Raw genomic sequence first — 24,628 nt, forward strand, 5'->3', positions numbered from 1 at the left:
ATATGTACCTACATATGCTAGGGTGTTTCTTAATTAGCCTGAACATTTTCGTTTCCTTTTTCATTTTTGTCACGTGTTATACTTTTAAGTATTCTTTCGGTTTTTGGAAGTAATATTTTGGGCTAGCTATACCCAACCAAAGATGTTTTAACGCAAGCAGGACTACCAGATATCGCATCCGGAGTTCTGAACAATGCGATAATGTTAATACCAAAAATTATGCACTGCAAGAGCAAACTTCTATTCAATATAGTCGAATGATCCTCACACTTTCAGCGGGTTTCCTATTAATCCTGTTTCTATAGTAAATTATTCTGCCTTAAAAAATTTGAAACAGCAACGGTACACACAGCACTACAGCGAAGCTACTGAACCTTTTCGAGCACAATGGGATTTTATATGCACTGATGGATCCAAATCGGACACCAGCACTCCATTTACTGCGACAAATAACTACGGTGTAACAATTTCTGTCGGTGCCCTGCCTACATACTTCTCAGCTTTCACAGCAGAAGCAGCTGCACTGCATGAAGCGGTCGTGTTTGCCTCCCAAACCAGCAAAAAACATGTTATTTTTTCTGTTATTAAAGCCTTACATAACCCAAAAAACGATCGAACGTTGCTAAGAAATATTATAAATAAAAAAAAGACGCAATAAAAATTATGTGGGTTCCTGGTCATGCTGGATTCAAAGGCAACGAAGTCGCTGATGAACGTGCAAATAAAGCAGGGATGCAGTCAATACATTTTTGTAACCCCCTCACTCCTAAAGATCTGCGGATATACGCATCAAATATTTTTCCAACTGACGCTCCTTGCAATGGTATCAGAATCTTGGTGCGCCTAAGAATTGGACAATCAATTCTCACTCATATTCATTTACTGAATGTAGCCTTGAACGCTCCATGCTCATACTGCAAGGGACCAGATTTATCAGTGCGACAACTTCTGAACGAATACCCTAGCCTAAGCCAGATCCCAACAACAGTTTTGAACAGCAGGCGACCGCCGTAGCCGAATGGGTTTCTGCGTGACTACCATACGGAATTCAGAGAGAACGTAGGTTCGAATCCCGGTGAAAGACCAAAATGAAGAAAAAGTATTTTCTAATAGCGGTCGCCCCTCGGTAGCCAAAGGCAAGTCTCTGAATGTAATTCTGTCATGAAAACGCTCCTTATAAAAAAAAAAATGTAGGTCCCTCAGTTTGAGGAACAACATCAAGACGCGCGCCACAAGTAACATGATGGCCACATTAAGTAGCATGAGGGCAACGGCCAAATGATGAATGCTCGTCGTAAGACGATCCAGTCATCAGATTTCTTTGCGTTGTGTCGATTGTATGGCAATGTGTAAGAGAGTACTTACGATCAAACTTACTGAACGGTACAACGCATTACCTGCGCTCTGAATCTAGGATAACGACTGACAGCACGACAGAATTGCTGTTGCGTATTTACAACAATAATAACAATTTTCAATTATTTCTACACTTTCGGCAAACAAACCTCACTGAATATTTTGACAGCTAGATGTTACTAGTAACTTTAACAGTTGCTAGCTTAAAGGTTGGTTTGATTTGTTCGCTTTGGTTGCTTTCGTTTGCTCTGCTTTACTTTGAAAGCTTCTATGGCCAGATGGTAGCTTTGAACGCTGGTAGAAGAGGAAAAGAACGAAATGGTTCATGAATTTGAAAAGTCAAAGGCCGACAAAGCGCTGTCAAATAGAAGATTGCGTTATTCCAAACTTTAAAGCGCTTGAAGCGAATTAAGTGAAACTGTCATTTGGCTAATTTTCACACATTACAGTATATTTCTATAGTTTTTTGATAGTTGTCAAAGCAAGCGTGCATTAGACCTTAAGGCCTGTAAGCGGCCACATTTTCCCTGATTTCCCCCTGATTAAAATGGCGGATGTATACTCAATTCTTCCAGGAAGGTCGCAGCAGGGCTTCTCAATCGGCGGGCATTGTAGCACCGGCGCACACTGGGGATTTTGCGGAAAAAAGTCAAATTTGCAACATACCACCTACGCTATGTTTAATGGTATTTCTAAATTCCAGAATAGAACCAACAATAAAATCAAAAAGAATTACTAAACTCCGACTTACAGTTTTTTTTTATAGATATGTCAAAAGTATAATTTTTTTATAGTATTGAACTGACCAAGAAAAAACTTCAAAGCCCAAGGTGGTTTTTTTTCTTTTTGCTTGAGCCGACTTCCAATTTTTTATTTTTCATTTAGGGTACGATATTTTTATATATTTTAGCCGGAAGAACAAAGGCTGTAAAGCATTTGATTATCTATTTATAATTAATTTTACGAAAAAACAAAAAAATCATATTCCTTCATATTCTTGGATCTGCAAGTTGAGCTACATTTACCTACGGTCAGAAACTAGTATCAACGTGTTGCTTAATAACGTCTCTTTCAGTTTTAATCAATTACAGGTGCCACCAGGCGCCACTGATTATTTTTTGGCAATGATAATAACTAAACGCTTTCTAGTGTGTGCATAATGATAACGAAAAACTTTTAATTTTGAGGGTAATTCAGACTTATGAACTTACATGTATCCTGTGCGTAAATATTTGCTGGCTTATATTAATAAAAAAAAAAATTAAAATTTATAAATTTAAAAAAAAATTTTTTTTTTTTAATTTTTTTAAAAAATAGTTTTTAGACATGTTCTTTTCATACACAAATATATACAACTTCGTTAGTACTAAAAATGTAAATATTTTTTGGGATGTATACTTTTTTCCGCATCTCTGTACAAAAATCCCCAGTGTGCGGCGTCAGTGACCTGAATACAAAAAACCAAAATTTTTTTTTTATTGATGTCATTATTTTTATATGAATTAAAAAATGGAAAAAAATCGCGGAATAAAATGCTTAAAAAAATGAATTTTGGGGCGAATTTTTCTACTATTTTTGCTTCTAAAAAATTATTTTTTTCAAAAACTTGTAAATTCACATAGAAAAGAGTATCATAAGAAAGATGTGTGCGAAATTTTAGGGAGATCGGTAAATAACTTTTCGAGTTATCGAGTAGGCCCTTTCGAAAAATATAGTTTTGAGAAAAACGCGTCTAAAGTTTGAATGCATAACTATACCTCTCCCAGCAATCGGACGTAAAGAATAGAGTCGTCATGGTTGACGATCTATAATATTATATAAGAAATACTTAAATTAACGTTCTAAAATTTTTTTGACACATTCTTAAAGGATTATATTAACATTTTATGAAAAATCTGTCCCCTTAATTGCTGCTACAACAGTTTGAGAAAAAGTAAGTCTATGGCCCCTATTATGAGCAGCATTCGATCTTCGACTGTAGTCGAAAGTGCTGATCGAACGAATTTTCATTTGGTATTATGGTGCTCATTCGTTGAAGAATGGGTCTATTGTGAATTTCGATCGCTCGACGCATTTACAATAGATAATTTTTTCTCAGCTGATACAACAAATCAAAATAAAAGAAAAACCGATTGTGTTGAAATTCTTTGCTAACATTATTTTTAAAAGTTAAAAAAAGTATTTTCTGTGAAAATGAGTACAACGGAGTTGTGGTTCGACGATTCATCGGACGATGAAAGATTAGTGGAACTAGCTAGAGGTAGAAAACAGTTGAGGGACGCATCCAATCCCCTAGAAATGGCTTCCACTGAGTAAATTTAGAATTTTCAAAATGTGTTGACGCACTTAATATTACAGAAATTTCCTTACAGATTTTTAAAGAACTTTGGATTATCCAAAGAGGCGTTTGTGAACCTACTGTCCAGGACAGAAAACCAGTTGCAGCCAAATTGATTCCAAATATTTTAAAGCTAGACACGGTTCTGCGATTTTGTGCTCAGGGATCGTACCAATTGAGTATTGGTAATGAAGGTATGCTAGGACTTGCTCAACCCACTGTGTACGATGATGCTGAAGATATTGAAGTGAAGAAATAGAAAACATAAGAAATGAAATTTTGAGAATATTATAGAAAAATCTAAAAAGTATTAAATAGAAACCTTTACGCCACAGTTTTTGTTTTATTTTTGTTATAAATTTTCTTTATTCAATTATTCGTCATTCGAAAAAAATATGTATTTCAGTTTCTCTACGTATTTCAGCCCATACCTGCCAAGGGAAAATAAAAATGTATTTCTATAAACATCACAAAAAAAAAAACCATTATTAAGCTTAATCCATTTTGCTGCGCCGTTCTCACTGGTGGTCCCAAGCAATTCAGCTCCGTTGTAAATTCCTCCCATTTTTTTGCTGCTTGAACTTTGGTGCAAATCCCTTTTGCGAATTGTGGATTCGCCTTTCTAATTGTTGTTTGGTACTCACGACTTTCGACCTGCATAAAATTAACAAAATTAGTATATATTTATTATTTGGTTACTATAAAACCATAAATAGTCGCAAACAACTTACACTTTAACAAGTTTTCCCTCAATACGCTACACAATCGAAAGCAAAATTGCATTCGACTCTAAATTCGGTAAACAACGAAAATTTCGATAGGGTTGCACCGCTCATAATACCAAATTGACATTCGATTTTCGATCTTCGACAACCAGCGAATATCGAAGATCGAATGTAACTCATAATAGGGGCCTATAATTTTTGCGCAAATTATTTAAAACTGTTTTATGGTCGATCTCACCGCTCAACTTCAATTATTTCTGTGATTTTAACGACATTTCCGACATTATCGACATTTTCTTTAACATCAAAACTGTCTGGACGCTATCGACGTAACCAACCCATTGGGCTGCTGCAACAAAACAGTTGGAAAAAGTATCATTGCTTTCTTTGGTCTCCCTTCTTATTGTCGATTCGAGGACCTGTCCTATATAACCAACCTGATTAGGCAGGAAATTTGCTTTAACAGGCAAATAAAAATAATGCTTGATTATAAAATGTTTCGCCCTTATTTTTTTGTCATTTATTGCCTTAAACATTAATTGGTCACTGTAAACTTTCAAACGCAGCGCTCGTGTCATTGTCCCCACGCTGAGGCACTCACATATGCGCATACATATGTACATATAGTCTTACAGCATAAATGAGTACAAATCACTGCCAATACAAGAACTTCAGTTCTGTGGACAATTAAAAATACATCAAGTGCACAAACACATATTTCTATCTACATAAACATTCAAGTGTAACATGTAATTGGGACAATGCAACCGGCTGCCGGCAAAGTGGAAGTGCCTCAGAGGCAGTGTGTCAAGTCAAATACAATGAAGAGTTTCGAGCCGCCGGTAAAAAGCCAAACAGAAATAATGTAACACTTATGCCATCGACATGCGATGCGCATACATTAAAGCATGCATAGAAGTAAGTACAGTAAGTAAGTACACATAGCAAAAAGTGCTTACATACATACCTATACATATTCATATACGTATGTATGCAACTTAAATGCACATTTTAATCTCTGATTTCGTTTGTGTTTTCAATTTCTAACGGCAACGGATGCTAAATATTTGTTGGAAATCTTTTGGTGAATATCAATACAGAGAAATGTGCTATGTATGTATATATATAATTGCAGCACGATTGAATGAATGAATAAGTGAACGAATGAACGTCGAGGCTTATGGCATGCATTTTGCAGGCGCCATCGTTAACGCGGCATCAACTACACACATACTTATGTATGTACATAGGTGCATGTGCACTAGAGATGTCGATTTTTACGATCCCGGTATTACGGTATCCCGAGTTCAAGATATTAATTATTTTTCAATAAAATATTATACAAGGTGAAGTCCAAAATAAGTTCAAATCGGTTAAACGTTTACCGAAACATTTGAGTTGATGAAATGATGATTGTCTATCTCGTGTCAGAGTTCATGAGTAGTTTATACGTTTCAGAGATGGTTGTGAAGACATAAGAAACAATGAACATATGGGCCGCCCAAAATCACTAATCAGCGAAAACTCCATCGAAATTGCTCGTAAATTTATCAAAAATGAACCGAGATCATCGTTGAAATTCGTGGAATCGGAGTTGAATGTCTCCAGAAAAGAAATGAATCGCATTTTAACTGATCAACTAAGTTCTCGCTGTATTTTTGATGAAAATACAACTTTATTCTGAAAAAATGGTTACATCGCTGCCCATCGCTGGCTACTAATTTTTCCCATCTTTCTGGTAGATCTCGTATGCCGTCGCGGTAAAACTGTTCATCTTTTAAGGATATCCACGGATCAAGCCCATTTTTGATGTATTCATATAAATGGAACTGCTGGTCAGCTAGATCATATGCCATCGATCGGAACAGGTGATAATCGCACGGCGCAATATATGGAGAATGTAGCAGGTGGGGTATGATTTCCCATTTCAGTGATTCCAGGTAGGTTTTAACGGGTGTGGCAACGTTAGGCCGAGCGTTGTCATGCTGTAGAATCACTTTTTCATGCCTCTCCGCGTATTGCGGCCGCTTTTCGCGCAGTGCTCGGCTCAATCGCATCAATTGAAGTCCATACCGATCCCCAGTGATGGTTTGGCTTGGTTTTATCAGTTCATAATAAATAAAACCAGCTTGGTCCCACCAAATACATAGCATAACCTTTGCAGCGTGAATATTCGGCCGAGGCTACGACGTAGAAGCATAACCGGGCAGTCCTCATGACTTTCTTTTCTTTGGATTGCTGTAATAAATACATTTTTCGTCACCCGTCAACACAGCCCCTTGGTTTTAACACATAAAGAACCCAAGTCCCCTGTTTCTGAATCATTCCCAAAGCATGCAATCGCTTCAAAATAAATTGGCAGGTAACTCCTGATACTGAAGCAAGCTCTTCTTGCGTTTGACATGGATCCTCAGTGAGCAATGCCTCCAATTCAGCGTATTCGAAGGTTTTTGACCTACCCAAAAGGGTATGAAACCAAAACAAAATCTCTAATGTGTCGAAGCAGTTTGTTTACCATATGTCTAAGCTTGATTTATGACGTTTAGGTTATGTTAGAATCGACTAGCACATACTGCTGGCGGCATCTATTGACAAACAGCGGGAACTTAGTTGTGCACCTAATAAATCAGTGCTACTTTTTACAACAGAGGATATTGTATTTTATTTTAGCATGAAAACAAAACCAAAACAAATTTACATTTGCTGAAAAGTTAGTCATTTTTCCATCTCTATTTCAAATGGATCGTAAGAAATTTCAATTCCCGAGAATCTTGTAATTGTAGGCAAATGTGCTCGGATGTTTCGGGACTTCGAAATTCCAAAATCCCGGAATCCTGGGATTAATATCGCAAATGTGCACATAGTGTAATAGAGAAGGCTCAAATGTAAGAACAACAACAACCGTCCTTTACTTTTTGCGGGGGAAATGGCAATTGGTACCTGCAGTATTAAAGAAGTACCAAGTATACCATGTATGTATGTATGTATGGATGTATGTAAATGTAGGTGAGTAACTATAGTACATGCATAAGCAAGCTAAATGAAACAGCTGCCGCATCAGCATTTACAATGTGGCAGCAGCGGTAATTTTTGAGACCAATTATTGTTGCACTAACAGTTTGGTTTTCTGCTGTTTAGTTTTGTTACTGTTGTTACTGCTATTGCACATTGCTATTGTTGCCAATGCGTTGGTGATGTCTGAAGCTGCTGCATAAAGACATTCAGTCACTGGTTTAAATTACAACAAAAATACACTTTTCAACTATTAAAAGAAAAAATATATAAGAGTGTGAATTGCGACGTGGTGGCATCAGTTGAGATTCTCATTCAAATTGCAACGCAACGCAAAAAAATCACAAAGCTAATAATTGAAAACGCGAAAATCGCGCAAAACCAACACAAAAGGCGACCTGAACTGTTTTCTGTCCACACGGATTTAAGGACTTTTGTAGGATTATTAACAGCTCCAAGTCAAAACGGGCGCCAGTAAAAATGCAAAAGCTGGTAAGTGAAGATGAGGAAACGCACAGCAAGTGACAAGGAAAGTGTAAAGGAGTTGAGTTTTTTACTACAGAAAAAAATATTTAGGACAAAAACGGCGGCAAAGAATGAAATTTTTCTTCAAGACAATTTATTGTGAATAAAATAATTCGAGACCGAAGGATACCAAAGGCGAATAGGGAAAAGGATGCTTAGTTATTGTTGTTCTTCTTCATAAATAAAGGACAGCTGCTGTATATTCAATTAAGGGTTTTTTATTATTAACTTCTAATAACTATTCTCATTGCACTACCGTCTCCTTCGGCTATTCAATCACTACGAACTCATCTCGCTCGAACAGTTATCGAAAAAAATGTTTACCCATTAAAGTATTTCCGAACTTCTGTGCAATGTAGGTATTTACATAGACACCATCGCAAGCTTGAAAATGTGATAATAAAGAGTCCTTTGGCTCATTTCGTTTTTGGCCGTTTATAAATATGTAATATAATGGAATACTAGCACGTACATCCTCGAGAGGAGCCTAGTCTAAGCGTATATTCCCACCGAGGTCCCAACAATGTACGGCTGCCTAGTACTGAGCTTTTGGCTATGCCACAAAACTGCTTATATTAAGGGGTTACATGGGTTTCGTCGGGTAAAAAAGGCCTATATTCAATTTTTTTTTTTTCTATGTAAAAAATTATTTATTTAATTCAAACTTTTTTCTGTCTTATAGATACATATTTAAAGAATAATTTGTTAAATTTTCAAAAAAAAATTAAAACTCCTCCATTGTGACGTCATTTCCGGTGACCCCTCGAAAAAAAGGTGCATTCGCGTTGTCAGCATAACTCCTGACAGGATCATCAAAAATGAAGACACAAAAATAAGTGTTTTAGTTAAGAACATAAACTCGTGCTTGAACGAAGGAAAGAAAAAAAGTAAAAATTGGAATTTTGGTCAAAAAAATTAAGATTTCGGTCAAATTTTTTTTTTAATAGTTGTAATTCAAAAAACAAAACAAAATCCTTCGTTCAAGCACGAGTAAATTGTGTCTCAAACACCTGTGTAAAATTTCATCAAGATCGGTTGAGTAGTTTTCGAGAACATTTGACAACGACTTTGAAAACACGGTTCCGAGAAAAACGGGTTTAAAGTTTTGAGTAACAATAAAAATGCCTTGGAGCGCCCACCTTCCAAAGGCTGTATCTCCGAAACTATTATTCGGAATCGACTTGAAAATTTAGGATAATATTCTTGAGATGTTGTAGAAATTACGAAATCACGAAAGCCATGTAACCCCTTAAGAAGATGAGAGTAATTTAATTTGTTGCTCACTGGTCCAAGTTTGGAATAGTTACTGGTTACCTGACAAAATAATGCCTATTAACCTATCATATTGGCAAGATGAGACTCGCTGGTGATATGCACTACAGGTTTTGTCGGTTGGCTGAGAAGTCGCCAAAACGTATTTAATGTGATTTTCCACACAAAGTATTACACTCTTCTACGCCTTAGAGGGCGACTAAGGTATTCGAGAAAAATCGTGAAAACCCCTTCCAAAGTGCTACCTGGCTGGAGCGAATTTTTGAAAAATGGCATTTTCTAAACTGCTAAAGTTTAATGAGTGCTTATTTTTACTAAAAGCCAGAAAAAACCATGGATGATTGCAGAGCGAGTATTCTCTTTAACCTTTGAAGGCCTTCCCGACATCCGGAATCAGAATTAATATGTTTTATTTATGCATTGCTTCTGTAAGAAGCTCATATTCAATTACTGTAGGTAGTTTTTTGTTAGTACCCGCACTTTTACAAAATAACTACATTGCTCTGCATCACTTCCAAGAAATCGAAAAGTGGGCAGGTGATATTTTAGACAATTCTTCGGATAATATTCTACCATAAGTTTATATTCTAATTCAAACCACAGGTCGTTATTTCGATGTACAACGTAGTGGTTCTGCAAATTTACGTTATTTCCATCACTACTCAAAAAGCAGTCAGGTTAATCGAGGTTGCCACCTGGGATATGACAAATCTCTTAAGGGACATGCGAAATCAGCCAATTTATCTTTTCCTTAAAACTGTCGAATACTGCTAGTGTTTTTCAGACAGAAGTTTGCGATCCTGGAGGCATGTAAAATGATTAGGGAACGTGAGAGCCAGGATAATATAAACATTTTTTCCAATAGTCAAGGCTCCAACAGGGCTCTGACGACGTTTTGGTGCAGATTCAAAATGGTCAACTCCTGTAAGGAAGAGAGCAATTCTCTTGGGTGTGCAGGTAACATTTCTCTGATCTGGGTTCCAGAACATAGGAACAAATAAGTAGAGGGCGATGAAATTGCTGCTGAGCTTTCCAGGATAGGGTCGACTGGTCTCAGGGACTTCCGGCCCGGCCCTCGGCATCCTCTTGACTGTGTTAAGGGAAAATGGCACAACTTATTTCTCAGGAAAGCGCAGGAGAGATGGAGCTCTATTTTCATTATCCATGCGATTCAATTTCCAAACTCCTAGCTGGGTTTAGCGGTCATTGGACCATCGGCACACGCGCAGAAAAGATTGGTTTCCCATTGAACTACCTTACTGGAGAAGATGTGAGGATTTTTCAGAGAAGAATACTATTGAGCACTTTCTCTATAAATGTACAGGTTTGACAACTAGATGATCAAAGTCATTGGGTGCTCCTTTCTTGGGCAGCCGGGGGCAGTGCGGCAACCTAAATCCCATCAATTTTCTAGAGTATACCAATAACTCTGGCCGGCTGTACACATCTGCCTGTTGAGGCCTTATAAAAAGGGTGCTTGAGTGCTACTTGGTGAGTGTCAGAGTGGTACTTTGATCATTTCACTTACCTACCTTTTATTCCAAAAATACTTCGATGCAGTAGAAACTTAAATTCTTGGAGTTGATACACCATTTGGAAAAAAATATTCTTTATTCTATACATCCATTGTGAATTTATGAACGGCACTTACTTTTTACAAATTCGGAAAAATTAGTGAGTTAATAATACAAGCACAATCAGTTCTTTTCAAGAAAAAAGGGAGCGCAACTTAAATATACCGTCTTTTAAGCTTTGAAAATGTATCAAACAAAAACAGACAATTCATTTATTTCAAATATTGTACTCGTAAATCGTTAGTCCTAATTATTATCCAACTCGCGGTCAACTGTCCTTTCCTTCTCAAAAAAATTGGCTCGGCGACCAGCCAAATATTCATTTCTTTGACGTCAATTCTACATAACCGGAACGACCTGGATTTATATCCGGTCATACATTTAAGAGAAATATTTTATACTACTACAACAAGCACCCAAATCCTTTCACATGTGTCGGTGGGTACAATGTTCGAAGAGTATAGCGGCTTGGGTGGGACGACCCCCTTTTCAAATAGGCTTTCAAGACATGAATGACTTGCCTCGGTCTCTTTGCGCTTTTGGTTTCTTTGGTTCAGCTCGAACGCATCAATTGTAGTTGGTGTCTATAATACAGATTCGCGATAGCTTTACCTTAAAAAAGTAGCTGGAAATTTGAGTAGGTACTAGCATTACTAGCATTAGGTAATAAGCTTAACAAAATTAGTAAAAAAAATTCATCAGGTAAATTTTCTTAGAAAACTTTTTAAGTTTTCTTAGTGTTACTCCAATACTAATGTTAACTTCGATGAATGAAGGAACACAAATAATCTTGCTAATGGACTATAAATATGCATTATAAAGGGTTTTCCAATAAGAGGTGTTATTTTAATATTCAAAGAAAAATGCTATTTTTTAATATAAATGATCGGATGTTTATTTCATTATAAAGAGGAAGGTATGCCGTTAATAGTGGAAAATAACATCAGGCAAATGACCACCACTTCCACGCTTACAGGACAATATCCTTTTCATGAAACTTTCCATAACCAAATTGCAAAGTGGCTGCCCTATGTTCTCGATAGCCTCACGAATTCCATCTTTGAGGTCTTAAATCGACCCTGGGCTGTTGGCGTAGACCATCTCTTTCACGGCCATAAAAAATCGTTAATCATTTCTTGATAGCGACAGATAACGCCTGTTATTGGAAAAATCTTTAGGATGCTTACACCCTTTTTTTGGCTGATTTCCCGAGCTCCTCCTCCTATTTCTGGTGTGCGTCTTGATGTTGTTCCACAAATAGAGGGGCCTAGAGTTTAAAGCCGCCTCCGAAAGGGAGACATTTTTTATGAAGAGCTTTTTCATGGCAGAAATACAAGAAATACAATCGGAGGTTTTCCATTGTCTGCCTAGGAGCGATCACCATTAGAAAAACATCGTTTCCATTAATTGGTGTTTCATGCCCGGTCTTTCGAGCAATTCCGATTGGTAATCACGTACAACCCCATTCAGCTATGGCGGCCACTATATGATGGCAATAAAACCAAAAAATATTTTTCATAGTCAAAAAAATTAGTCACCTATATTTGTATTATTATTATTTTTTAATTTATTCGTGCCGCTTACGCTTTGAAAGTCACCTGTGAGTTCACATTGGAAAAAACTGCAATTTTCCGAAAAGTTGGCATAAAATGTTAAAGATCGATATTTTTTAATTTTCTTTTCCTAATTTCCCTTCTCAAATGTCCCCAAAAATGATATCCTATGCTCAAAAAAAATGAACTTCTAAATTTAAAAAAAATTAATTCGAAATTAAAATATAAAAATAAAAACCTTATACCTGGAGGAAAATATAAGCAACGATCCTATTTGACACGAATTTACACTTGCAAAAAGAAACGAAAATACTTATCATCATTATAATTTATCAGAAATATCTGCTCGATCGAGATATGCGTAAAATCCGTACTTTGAATATAATATATAATAAAATTTCAAACAAATTTCACAAATAATATTCACACGTTTATTATATTTTAATAACTCTCATCAAATTACTAATAAATTTCTTTCATCCACTAACACATAATTTTCTTTTCAATTTAGTCTCTCATTCTCTTCACACTCGTCGCCTTGGCCAGCGCCCATCCAGGCTACTTGCATGGAAACTATCCTCACATTGACTACCCGCTCCTGCATCAGCACCATGAACCTTTGCATTTCACCAAATTGGTGCATATACCAGCAGCAATTTCACATCAGAGCTCAACAGTCATACATAGCCCCCCGATCATTAAGCCAGTCATAGTGCCCGTAGTGAAGACTGTTTTACAGCCCATTGTCAAAACGTACCATGCAGCACCCATAATTAAGGCTTACCATCCTATTGCTCTAGATCCCTATCACCACCATTACGACCATTCCGATTTTCATCACTATCACTGAGTCAGAAGTCAACGTTAACAAACAAACAGGCGACTTCTGGAAGAAAGATTTGTGCCGAAATATTGCGCTCAATTGTGTTGGAGAGGCGGAGAGAGCTGATTTCACCATACTTTTTATTTTCCTTGAAAAGTTACATGAAAACTTGTCACATTATTTCTAATACATTTCCATATGTTTTACTCTATTTTATGGAATTACAAACTAGAACCAAAAAAAAAAAACGAGTTCTTTTATATAAATTGCACAAAAGCGCAAAAAGCGAAGAAGATGTTGTTCATTACAAAATAAATAGCTTAATTGTTTATTAAAAAATAACAACAAAGTATTTGATTTTCTTCCTAAATTTCCTATTTGCTGCAGAGAAACGTGAGCACACAAAATATTAAAAATAATGTTTCTGCATAACCTAACTTTGTCGTGCAAAATGCAGGCATCACTGCTAACAATCACTGTTCAACATCGAACGTTATATGATGCCTAAATGTGACACAAACTAACAAACTATTAATAGCCCAATTGCGTTATCTAAGCGTTGCTGAAAGTAAATGCCTCCACATATTTCACAATAATCCGCTCTACATACAATGGAAAATATCATCGCATTTCATGCAGCATCGCCCTGCTTATTTGTCATCTTATATCACATGGATTGCATGCTCTTGCAAGCGTAGCTGTTGGTGAAATTTTGCACCACACAGCCTCCCTACACGTACACCTTACTCTATGTATGTATGAGTAAGCACATATGTACCTATATACCATGTTAGACAATTTTTTACAGTAATTCTATGATTTCGTGTTCGATCTCTACTTCGGGTATCGAACATTAATATTTAGACTTGGCAAGCGATAGCGAGCTTCTGTGAGCACTTTTACTATGGAAATCCTAATCAAAAAAATAAAAATTTAAACCTCACATTTCCAAAAAAAGTCTCGGCCTAAAGTTGTCAACATGCTTAATGCTAAGCCCTTACTATTTTCGCCTTTTTGTAACTAATATTTAGAAGTGAGGGTAAACAGATATTTAGCACAAGTTTCGAGCTCATGAGACTTTGACGTTACGTATGCATTTATGTTGCAACATGCAGATGAATACAAACACAGATTTGCACATCGCTCAAATTATGTTATCTAAGGTACTATGCATTTGTAGTTGATTGCTCCAGAGAATGCACACTAGGCCCTTCGCACACGGGTCGTGTAGTCATCGGAGCGTATGGGACAAAATGTACGTGAGAGACATGCTTCGCTGTTCCACACGTGTGTTCAAATGGCGAATCGCACACTATTCGATAGGTACTCTGTCAACACTAGATGTTACAAATGTTTTTAAGACAGCTAGCTGGCAACGCACTCTAGAAGCTCTCACAAAATTAGATGCGCCTACTTATGTTATCAGAATAATTTGGAGCTATTTTTCTGATCGCAAACTAAGGTTTAGAATCGACAAAGGTATTAAGGAGTATAACGTAAGAGCAGGGGTCCCCAAAGATCAGTTTTAGGCCCGTTACTATGGAACCTAAGCTAAGATGATGTTTTAAGATTGAATATGCCTCCTAGAACCAAAGTCATTTGATTTGCGGATGATATCGCGATGGTAATGGTAGTAAAACACATCCAAGATATTGAGAGGATCGCCAGCGAATGTATAGATAGGGTCAAGACTTGGTTGACGTCCATGAACCTAGAATTAGCTGAGCACAAAACTAATGCGGTTTTAATAAGCAGCAGTAAAGCAGTTGAATTTATGAAGGTAAATATTGGGACGGTAACTATCAATTAAAAGCCCGCTGTCAAATACCTAGGGGTGGTGACAGATAGTTGTTTAAATTTTAAATTCCATTTAGAATATGCTGTGAAGGAGGCATCGACTAGTGTCTTAGCCATAGCAAAAAGCTACTATGTATATAGTAGGGTTGTCAGTTCTGTCTTTTTATATCCATCTATCAGTTAAACGCTTAGCGGACCATCTGTGGATTCCGCACAATTTCTGATGACGTTTCGTCAATGCAGGACTAGTTCCGGTTGCCAGTTTGGGAGAAGAAATAAAGACAGTACATATAAGGCTATCCGAACACGGCGGTAGAGCAGGGCGGAAAGAAATTCCAACAGAAAAATGGCGTCGTTCCATCGCCTAAAGATAGATGGGCACACGAGTTAATACTCACCCTTACGACGTAGTTTTATAGGAACCATGGAGGAGCAAATTACTACCTAACTTAATTCCTTTCCTGCCTCCATAGATTTGGCCATAACAGCTCACTAAACTACCCAATCTGCATAGAGAAGGAAGAAGATGTTGATCACTTATTGTAGACTTTATGCTGCAGTCAGCTGATAATTATCCCTGTGAGGTAATACCTTTTTTGCAGTTCCACGGGGATAGTGGTAGATTGTGAAGAGGTGTTTACAAGTCGTGCATAGAGTTTGCTCTTCAAAGACGTCATCCCGCAAAAAAAACTCGTACTCGTCACATCAAGCAGACAGCATGACGCCTATCGTAGAGCAGTATCGTTAAATAAATACTTAAAATAGTAATGCTTTTAAAAAAAGTTTCCTCAGTGTTTTATGGAGGAGTGTTCTAAAAGGGGTGAGGGATGACTTTAAGGGGTTACATGGATTTCGTCGGCTAAAAAAGTCCTATTTCCAATTTTTTTTTTTTATGTAAAAAATTATTTATTTTATTCAAACTTTTTTCTGTCTTATAGATACGTATTTAAAGAATAATTTCTGAAATTTTCAAAAAAAAAATAATAATAAAACTCCTCCATTGTGACGTCATTTCCGGTGACCCCTCGAAAAAAGGTGTGTGCACGTTGCCACCATAACTCCGGACAGGATCATAAAAAATGAAAAAACAGAATTAAGTGTTTTATAATTATTAGTTAAGAACATAAACTCGTGTTTGAACGAAGGAAAGAAAAAAACGTAAAAATTGGAATTTTGGCAGACATTTTTCCAAAAAAATGAAAATTTCGGTCAAATTTGCTTGACATTTTGTTTTTTTTAAATATGTAATATAGTTGTAATTGAAAAAAAAAATTCTTCGTTCAAGTACGAGTAAATTGTATCTCGAACACCTGTGTAAGATTTCATCAAGATCGGTTGAGTAGTTATCGAGAACATTTGGCAACCGACTATTGAAACACGGTTCCGAGGAAAAAGCGTTCAAAATTTTGAGTAACAATAAAAGTGGCTTGGAGCGCATACCTTCCAAAGGCTGTATCTCCGAAACTATTATTCGGATCAACTTGAAAATTTAGGATAATATTCTTGAGATGTTGTAAAAATTAATAAGCTAACAAAATTGATTTTTTGAACTCACGAAACCCATGTAACCCCTTAAATAAAGTTCAGACACAGCTTTTAGCACGGAGTTCGTCACCACACCAAAACCTCATAAGGAATGATACTTACCTCAGCGTAATCATAATCTTTCCTCCGGCTAAAGCATTCGCGCTTATTAATATTCTGTTTTTGAATAGCTTAATTTCATAGGCTTCACAATTTCCACAAAGCTCCTTAAAGGCATTTTTAGACATCCTGTAAAATATCTGAAATTTGTAATCATCCTCTTGTAACTCCCTCGTGGCAATGAATAATCTGCTGTTTGAATTGTCCATCGATTGCAATACGAGCCGTGTGCGAGGGCCCTGTGCCATGCATATGTATGTATGCATATCCATAAATTTTCTTGGTATAGTACCAAATTTATTTGCAGCCGTTTTTCTTTCAGGGCTTACTCTGCCAACAATAGCTTAGTATTGTCTTGATTACATACATGCATACATGTGTTTATCAGCATCATTATTTTCAGTGCTGTTGCTACTTCATACTGAGATATTTTTTTTTAAAGACAGAACCATTTCCACGCTTCAAAAGAATCTGTTTGAAAATGTCTGCATGGCATAATTGTTTTTTTTTAAATACTTTGTATGGCATTTGTCTGTCCCACCTTGTTTGATAGAGATATGATTTTTTTGTATTGCCCTATATTTCATAATATTTATTTTGCGAAAATGGAAAAACAGAGTATGCAGATATTTTATTTATTTTCTTTTATATCATTTGTCAACATAAAAATGAAATGTGCACTTATTTCATTGTAATACAAAAAGAAGCAAAAACATACAGAGAAGTCACGCCGCAGCTTAAATGATCAATTAAAAAAGAAAAACCATTTATTTCTAATTTTTAAAACTTTACGGTGCTTGGTACGTTTTTAGTTATTCTTTATTGTTCATTACAGCTTCAAGTCTACGTGGCATGGAGTCAACCAATATTTTTGAATATTCTGGATTAATTTGGTTCCACTCTTGAACTATCGCCTTTTTAAGATCAGATTTGTTATGCATGTCGTATTTTCTTATATGTCTTTCCTCAATACCGCGCACAAATTTTAAATGTCGTGCAAATCGAGGGACTGTTCAGGAGTTTCAACAATGTGGGGACATTTATATATAAATATTCACAATGTTTGTATTATCTGTGGCTTGTGATTAGGATCGTTATCTTGCTAAAAGCGAAAGTCATCTTCAATTTGTAATTTTCTAACACTCTGACCCAAATTTTGTTACAATAGTTTTAAATAAACGTTTTTGTTCATTGTTTCTTAGATAAAGGTCAAGTTCCAAGCTCCCCAGCTCCAGGCCCTCCAAAATGGTGCGGTCTTATTTAGATGTTCGTGCGATGCAATCTTTTGCCTCTATTCTTTGCACTTACAAAAGGTTTATTACCATTTAAATTTGCTTCCCGCAGCCTTTTTTCCCCCTCAAGCCTATCATTATTTATTGAGGGATCTTGCGAGGAAGTTTAATATTTTCGAGTTGCCCATAAAAATCTCCAGTGTAATGCTGAAAACAGTGACCGACGCACGTAGTCCCTTACCGCAGCCCCTAACGAGCACAAAACTGAGCAAAACTCATCCCGTAGAGAACAACTGCGTTCTTTTAGTTACATATTTACACAATACATCGGTTTGTGTGCGTATGTGTTTGGTTGTATCTACACAATGTTGCCATTAATATTTTTGCTTACACACTTTTTCACACATCCGCGTTATCAGTTACAATTTTTCATTGTTTAAAAAACCAAAGCCAAAAACCAACAAATGCAAATTGTTCATTTATCTATAATTAACATTATTCAACAGTGTTTTTAAGTTATTTTAATAAAAATTATTATTAAATAGTTTATTTTGTAAATGATTTCAAAATGTACTGCTTGGCAACACTGTGTGGTGAGAGAGCAATAAGCTGACAGGGTTCTACGGGAATTTTCAAAAATCGTGAAATAAAATCTACTATACTACGATACGGAAGGAAGTAATTTTTCATTTACATGGGGTTCTCATTAGTTTGATCGTAACAGCTGACAGGGGACTGCGTTTTACTGCATCGGTCACTGTTTTCAGCATAAGTCCTACGTTATGCGCGGAAAGCAGTTCATGGCGGAGCAATGTTCTTACGAAAGAAATTTTAACCAAGACCTCCAGACCAACCGCAGAAATTACCAGAATGACAGATGGCTGTATTTCAATCCTACGAGGATCCTGTTGTCATGCATACCAAGCTCCCAGCCACTTTTATGGGTTGAAGTACTATTATGAGCAAGAAAGGGCAAATCGTGCCACCACACATCTTTTCTCAAGAATTACGAGTGAATTCTGCTGGATATATCAACGTTTTAGATACAGTAGTGAAACTCTGGATTGACAGCGTACGCGGTAACAGCCCATACATGCATCAGGAAGACTCTGTTCCTTCTCACAAAGCGATGGATGGCTGAAAATTCCCATGACCACATAACACCGAGCGCCTACTTCCCTACTTATGGGCGCCAAATTCCCCAAACCATAATCACCTGGATTACTACGTATGGGGCGTAGTTGAGCATGATACCAATAAGCATCCTCATAATGTCATTACTACTTTGAAGGCTGTAATTAATACCGTTACGGTCAATATGGATAAGGAGCATATGATTCGGGCACGCAATCATTTACTGAGCCGAATCCAGGAGGTTATCGCAGCTAGTGAAAATTTTATTCACTGATTTTAGAGATATACGTATAATAATTTAAGGTTGTGTAAAAAAATTCGTGAAGTTTCATTAAAGTTTGTTCAAAATAAAACCTTATTATTTTTACGCTCACGTTGTCCTCAAATGCCGTAAGCACCCTACATATAAACTGTCATAATTTGCTAATGCCAAATTGCACATGCCATTTTCGCTTAAGGAGTAACACCACTGCACACGCGTAAAATAAACACGATTTTTAAAGAATTTTTTTGTATAGAAGGAAAGGGGAAACAATCACTCTGATTTGGGAAGTTATTACTTATATACTAAAATACAAAACTACAAAGTTTGATCGAAAAATTTTACAAAATGGCGGCATTGGAGACATTTTTGTAATGTGGTTTCTCTTGAAGGAGCTCCGCGGCACGCAGCACAGAGGGTGCAAATTTTAATCTGGAACAAAGAAACATTTTTTTTCTTAATCTAGATAAGAATATCTAGAGAAACACGTAGGGGATTTAAAAAATATTTATTTTTGCGGAATTACCAAGCATTTGAAGGAAAAAACTCTATTTTGGACTAAAAAAACGGCACTTAAATAATTATAACAATCGTTTAAATTAATATATCGAAAATCCCCTACGCTCTTCTCTTAAGAAGGTTATTACACAGACTCAATTAACTGATTAAAAATATTTAAAATTGTTTGAGTTATGCTGCGTGCCAATTTCAGAAAACGTGTTTTGAGAAAAACGCGTTTAAAGTTTGGAAATTTGGAGAAGTCGTTAGGTAGCAGTCACTAACGCTTGGTTAAAAGCTTAAAATATTTATGAAATAAACTTCGGTAACGTATACAACTTTTTGTTCTGTATTTTAAAAGGTTCAAAGAATTTTTTAAGCTTATAAAAAAAAATCAATTTTTTGAAATTTCTACAGTGGTGTTACCCCTTAAATAGCAATTACTCTAGCGTTTTGTTTCAAGCTTAATTTACATATTCAGCATTTTCCGTAATAAAGAAAAATATCCCATTTTCCTTCCAAAACTCCAGCAAGGTATAATCCCTACTTTAACTGAGAAATCAACTAAAGGCTTTAAACTGACGGACAAAAATGGATGAGCGTGAAGTATCCAAATAATAGAAAAAGAATTTTCGAATACCGTTCCTCAGCAGGCAGTTAAAAACTTCAGAGTGTAATTCTGCCTTCAGAAAGCTTCTTATAAAACCTGCTCTCATTCCGAGTTCTCAGGCCCCATTTGTAGGCCAATATCAGGACACACCCCACGAATTGAAGGTGAAACTCTACCAAACACCTTACAAAAAGGAGGTGCAGACCACAGTTCCCATACTAGAGCTGAAAAAGCTAAAAAATACCAATACCAAAATACAGTGTTTTTTAACGTCCTATTTTATATGATCTAAGCCGAGTTCTCGTAAATTATAAAAATGTCAGTTGACTCTTAAAATCAAAGTGGTTGTGCTTCACTAACCCGGATTGAATATCAACTAAGCCAGCGCTAACAAGGCACTCAATAATTTATATTTATATGAAAATGACAAACGTATCACCGGTGTATTTGCAATAACTGCTAGGAATTGCATAAGAAACTATTTTTTTTTTTGCAAGTAAAGCATGTATGTGCGATATATGCATATGTTGACGTAATAATACTTTGTTGTATTTAAATTAATTTTAATTATTATTATTATTTTTTTTGAAAAAATATTACACTTTTGTATGCTCTTTTAAAGTTGATCTCACTGACCTTACCTTCTACATATAGGAGATTTGCATTAAGCGAAATATATTCAAATTAATGAACTGAATCATAATAAAAATAATAGAGCGGATTCTTTGTTCCGCGAGTTTTTTCAATTAAGTAACTACAGTGTGTTTTTCTTAGCCAAAGTTACGAATTATTTAAACAATTAACTAATAAATGATATAATGTGGAGTATGTGCCATTGGAAGCTACAACTTTACTCCATCTTTCAGGCAGCATACGGATTCCTCTGACGAAAAATTGCAGTTCTTTTGACACTCTCCATTCACTGAGCCAGTTTGCGATGCTCTCGTAAGAAGTGAAGCGCTCTCCTATAAGGGCTGACTGCATTGATCGTTGGTAATCCGAAGGTGCAATGTCTGGGAAAATAGTTAAATGCTACAGACTTTCAAAATAAAAACATTTAAATAGTTACAGAATATTTTAAAAACTACTTTCCAACTAAGATATTGATTTTGAAATTAAACATTAAAGCACCGAACTATAATATGTATTTTTAATAACCTCTTTTAAATTTATAAGGCACGTGCTTCTGTATACTACTTAATGTGCATATGAGGCTAAGTGTATCCATGGAATAGCACGCAAGTGAATAGCGTTGATTAAGAGTTTACTGACATGCAGAATTACTCCTTTCACTTTTAAGTTAAACTGCTGCGTTTCATAGTCAATTGAAAACATGCATTGACCGTATTGACAAGCGTACAAAAATGAAATTTAATTAATTAATTCCATTCGTGCGGAAACGATAAATAACAAGTAAGGAAGTGCTAAGTTCGGTCCGGACCGCGCTTTATATGCCCCAGCACATTTCAGTAACTAATTTAATTTGGGCTGGCTATTAATTTTTGAAATCCAAATTACTTATAGGCAGTTAGACTAGGATATGCTGAAATGGTTGCCCGTAGAGAGGGCACACTTGGACAAAAATCAGAAATTCGCCCTTTGTAATACCATTGTAAAGAAGATAAGAAGGCTGGTATTTGGTGAAGGCAACCGAATGGTGATTGAGTTACGGTGGTATTACCCCTGTTTCGTAATACGGATGAAATTCATAAGGTTCTTAATATCAATATCTGCTATAGCACGGGCGTGGAGATGTGATGAAGCCAATAAACTTTAATTTTGGCCCTGCAAAAGCAGATCGTTTAAGGAGAAAGTGCTGAGATAATTCCCCTTCATCCTCCATACAACTTGCGTCAAAAAGACTTGAAATAATGCCGAGTCTTGCAGTATGTGTACCTAACGGTCAAAATGTCCTGTAAGGGCAGATACGAAATTCTTGAACTGACCTTTGTTAACCTCAGAAGATCTCTTGAGCGCCTCCAATCACCCGTGGCCAGAAAAATTTCGCGATCTTACAAGTTTTGACGTGATAACGTCTTATAATTCGATTTAACAGGCTGCACGCACGAAAAAATGTGTCGTTACCTTGCTCATTACTGTTCATATGTAGTTACCTTGCTCATATTAGTGTTACCTTGCTCATATTAGTGTTACCTTGCTCATATTAGTGTTACCTTGCTCATATTAGTGTTACCTTGCTCATATTAGTGTTACCTTGCTCTTTAGTATTACCTTGCTCATTAGTGTTACCTTGCTCATTAGTGTTACCTTGCTCATATTAGTGTTACCTTGCTCATATTAGTGTTACCTTGCTCATTAGTGTTACCTTGCTCATATTAGTGTTACCTTGCTCATATTAGTGTTACCTTGCTCATATTAGTGTTACCTTGCTCATATTAGTGTTACCTTGCTCATATTAGTGTTACCTTGCTCTTTAGTATTACCTTGCTCATTAGTGTTACCTTGCGCATTAGTGTTACCTTGCTCATATTAGTGTTACCTTGCTCATATTAGTGTTACCTTGCTCATTAGTGTTACCTTGCTCATATTAGTGTTACCTTGCTCATATTAGTGTTACCTTGCTCATATTAGTGTTACCTTGCTCTTTAGTATTACCTTGCTCATTAGTGTTACCTTGCTCATATTAGTGTTACCTTGCTCTTTAGTATTACCTTGCTCATTAGTGTTACCTTGCTCATTACTGTTACCTTGCTCATATTAGTGTTACCTTGCTCATATTAGTGTTACCTTGCTCATATTAGTGTTACCTTGCTCATATGTAGTTACCTTGCTCATTGCATTGAATGAACTGCAAGCGAAAGCGCGGAAGGAACGACAAAGCAAACAAAGCAAACGAACGGCAACGTTCGACATCTTGCTCTCCCCTACTTAAGTGAGCGTATATATGTATGTATATGCGCATATGTACATATATAAATTCACGTATTTGTATTTGCATATGCCTTCTTATTGATTATTATTAATTTGATTTACTTGAAGAATTTAAAATAAAACCAAGTTTGTTAATAATACCTGTTGTTTTAATGTTATTATTATTAATTTTTTTATTATATATGAAGGAAAAAATGTATGGTAATATTTACCATATCTATACTAATATTATAAAGAGGAAAACTTTGTTTGTTTGGTTGTAATGAATAGGCTCAAAAACTACTGGACCGATTTTAAAAATTCTTTCACCATTCGAAAGCTACATCACGAGTAACATGGATTATATTTTATTTTGGAAATAGGGCTCGAGATATAGGTCAAAACGTGGACCCGGGTAACCTTCGGATGTGTATGTACAATATGGGTATCAAATGGAAGCTGTTGGTGAATGCTTTAGTTCAGAGTATTTCCATCCGCTCCGTGACTATGGTCTCGAGATAGAGACCAAAACGTGGACCCTAGAATGTGTTTGTACAATATGGATATCAAATGAAAGCTGTTGATAAGTGCTTTAATACGGGGTAATTTTCATACCTATTGATGACTAGGGTCTCGAAATATATGCCAAAACGTGGACCCACCGTGACTTTGAACCGAATTAAACCAAACTTACACACATTGTTAAGTAGGTATTGAAGATGATTTCCGTATAGTTTGAATACCTATTGGTAGATAGGGTATCAAGATATAGGAATACCTATTGGTAGATAGGGTATCAAGATATAGGTCAAAACGTGGACCCGGGTAACCTTCGGACGTGTATGTACAATATGGGTATCAAATGAAAGCTGTTGGTGAATGCTTTAGTACAGAATATTTTTCATGCCGCTCCGTGACTGGGGTCTCGAGATATAGGTCAAAACGTGGACCCGGGTAACCTTTGGTTGTGTATGTACAATATGGGTATCAAATGAAAGCTGTTGATAAGTGCTTTAATACGGGGTAATTTGTTATGTTATGTTATGTTATGTTGTGTTATGTTATGTTATGTTATGTTATGTTATGTTATGTTATGTTATGTTATGTTATGTTATGTTATGTTATGTTATGTTATGTTATGTTATGTTATGTTATGTTATGTTATGTTATGTTATGTTATGTTATGTTATGTTATGTTATGTTATGTTATGTTATGTTATGTTATGTTATGTTATGTTATGTTATGTTATGTTATGTTATGTTATGTTATGTTATGTTATGTTATGTTATGTTATGTTATGTTATGTTATGTTGTGTTATGTTATGTTATGTTATGTTAAAGTATATTATGTTATGTTAATGTTAACTCATTCTCTATATCCATACAAAATATCTATCAAAC

General features: G+C 36.0%; 1 protein-coding gene across 1 annotated transcript; it reads left to right on the forward strand.

Annotated features, from left to right (window-relative positions):
• Nucleotides 1–7,747: 7,747 nt before the first annotated feature.
• On the forward strand, nucleotides 7,748–13,402 carry LOC129242541 (uncharacterized). Its single transcript, XM_054879232.1, has 2 exons — nucleotides 7,748–7,923; nucleotides 12,867–13,402. Exons 1-2 carry the CDS (start codon nucleotides 7,912–7,914, stop codon nucleotides 13,203–13,205), a joined length of 351 nt encoding a protein of 116 aa, XP_054735207.1. The 5' UTR covers nucleotides 7,748–7,911; the 3' UTR covers nucleotides 13,206–13,402.
• The last annotated feature ends 11,226 nt before the right edge of the window (nucleotides 13,403–24,628 follow it).

Source organism: Anastrepha obliqua, chromosome 3 (genome assembly GCF_027943255.1).
Source record: "Anastrepha obliqua isolate idAnaObli1 chromosome 3, idAnaObli1_1.0, whole genome shotgun sequence".
Classification (NCBI taxonomy): domain Eukaryota; kingdom Metazoa; phylum Arthropoda; class Insecta; order Diptera; family Tephritidae; genus Anastrepha; species Anastrepha obliqua.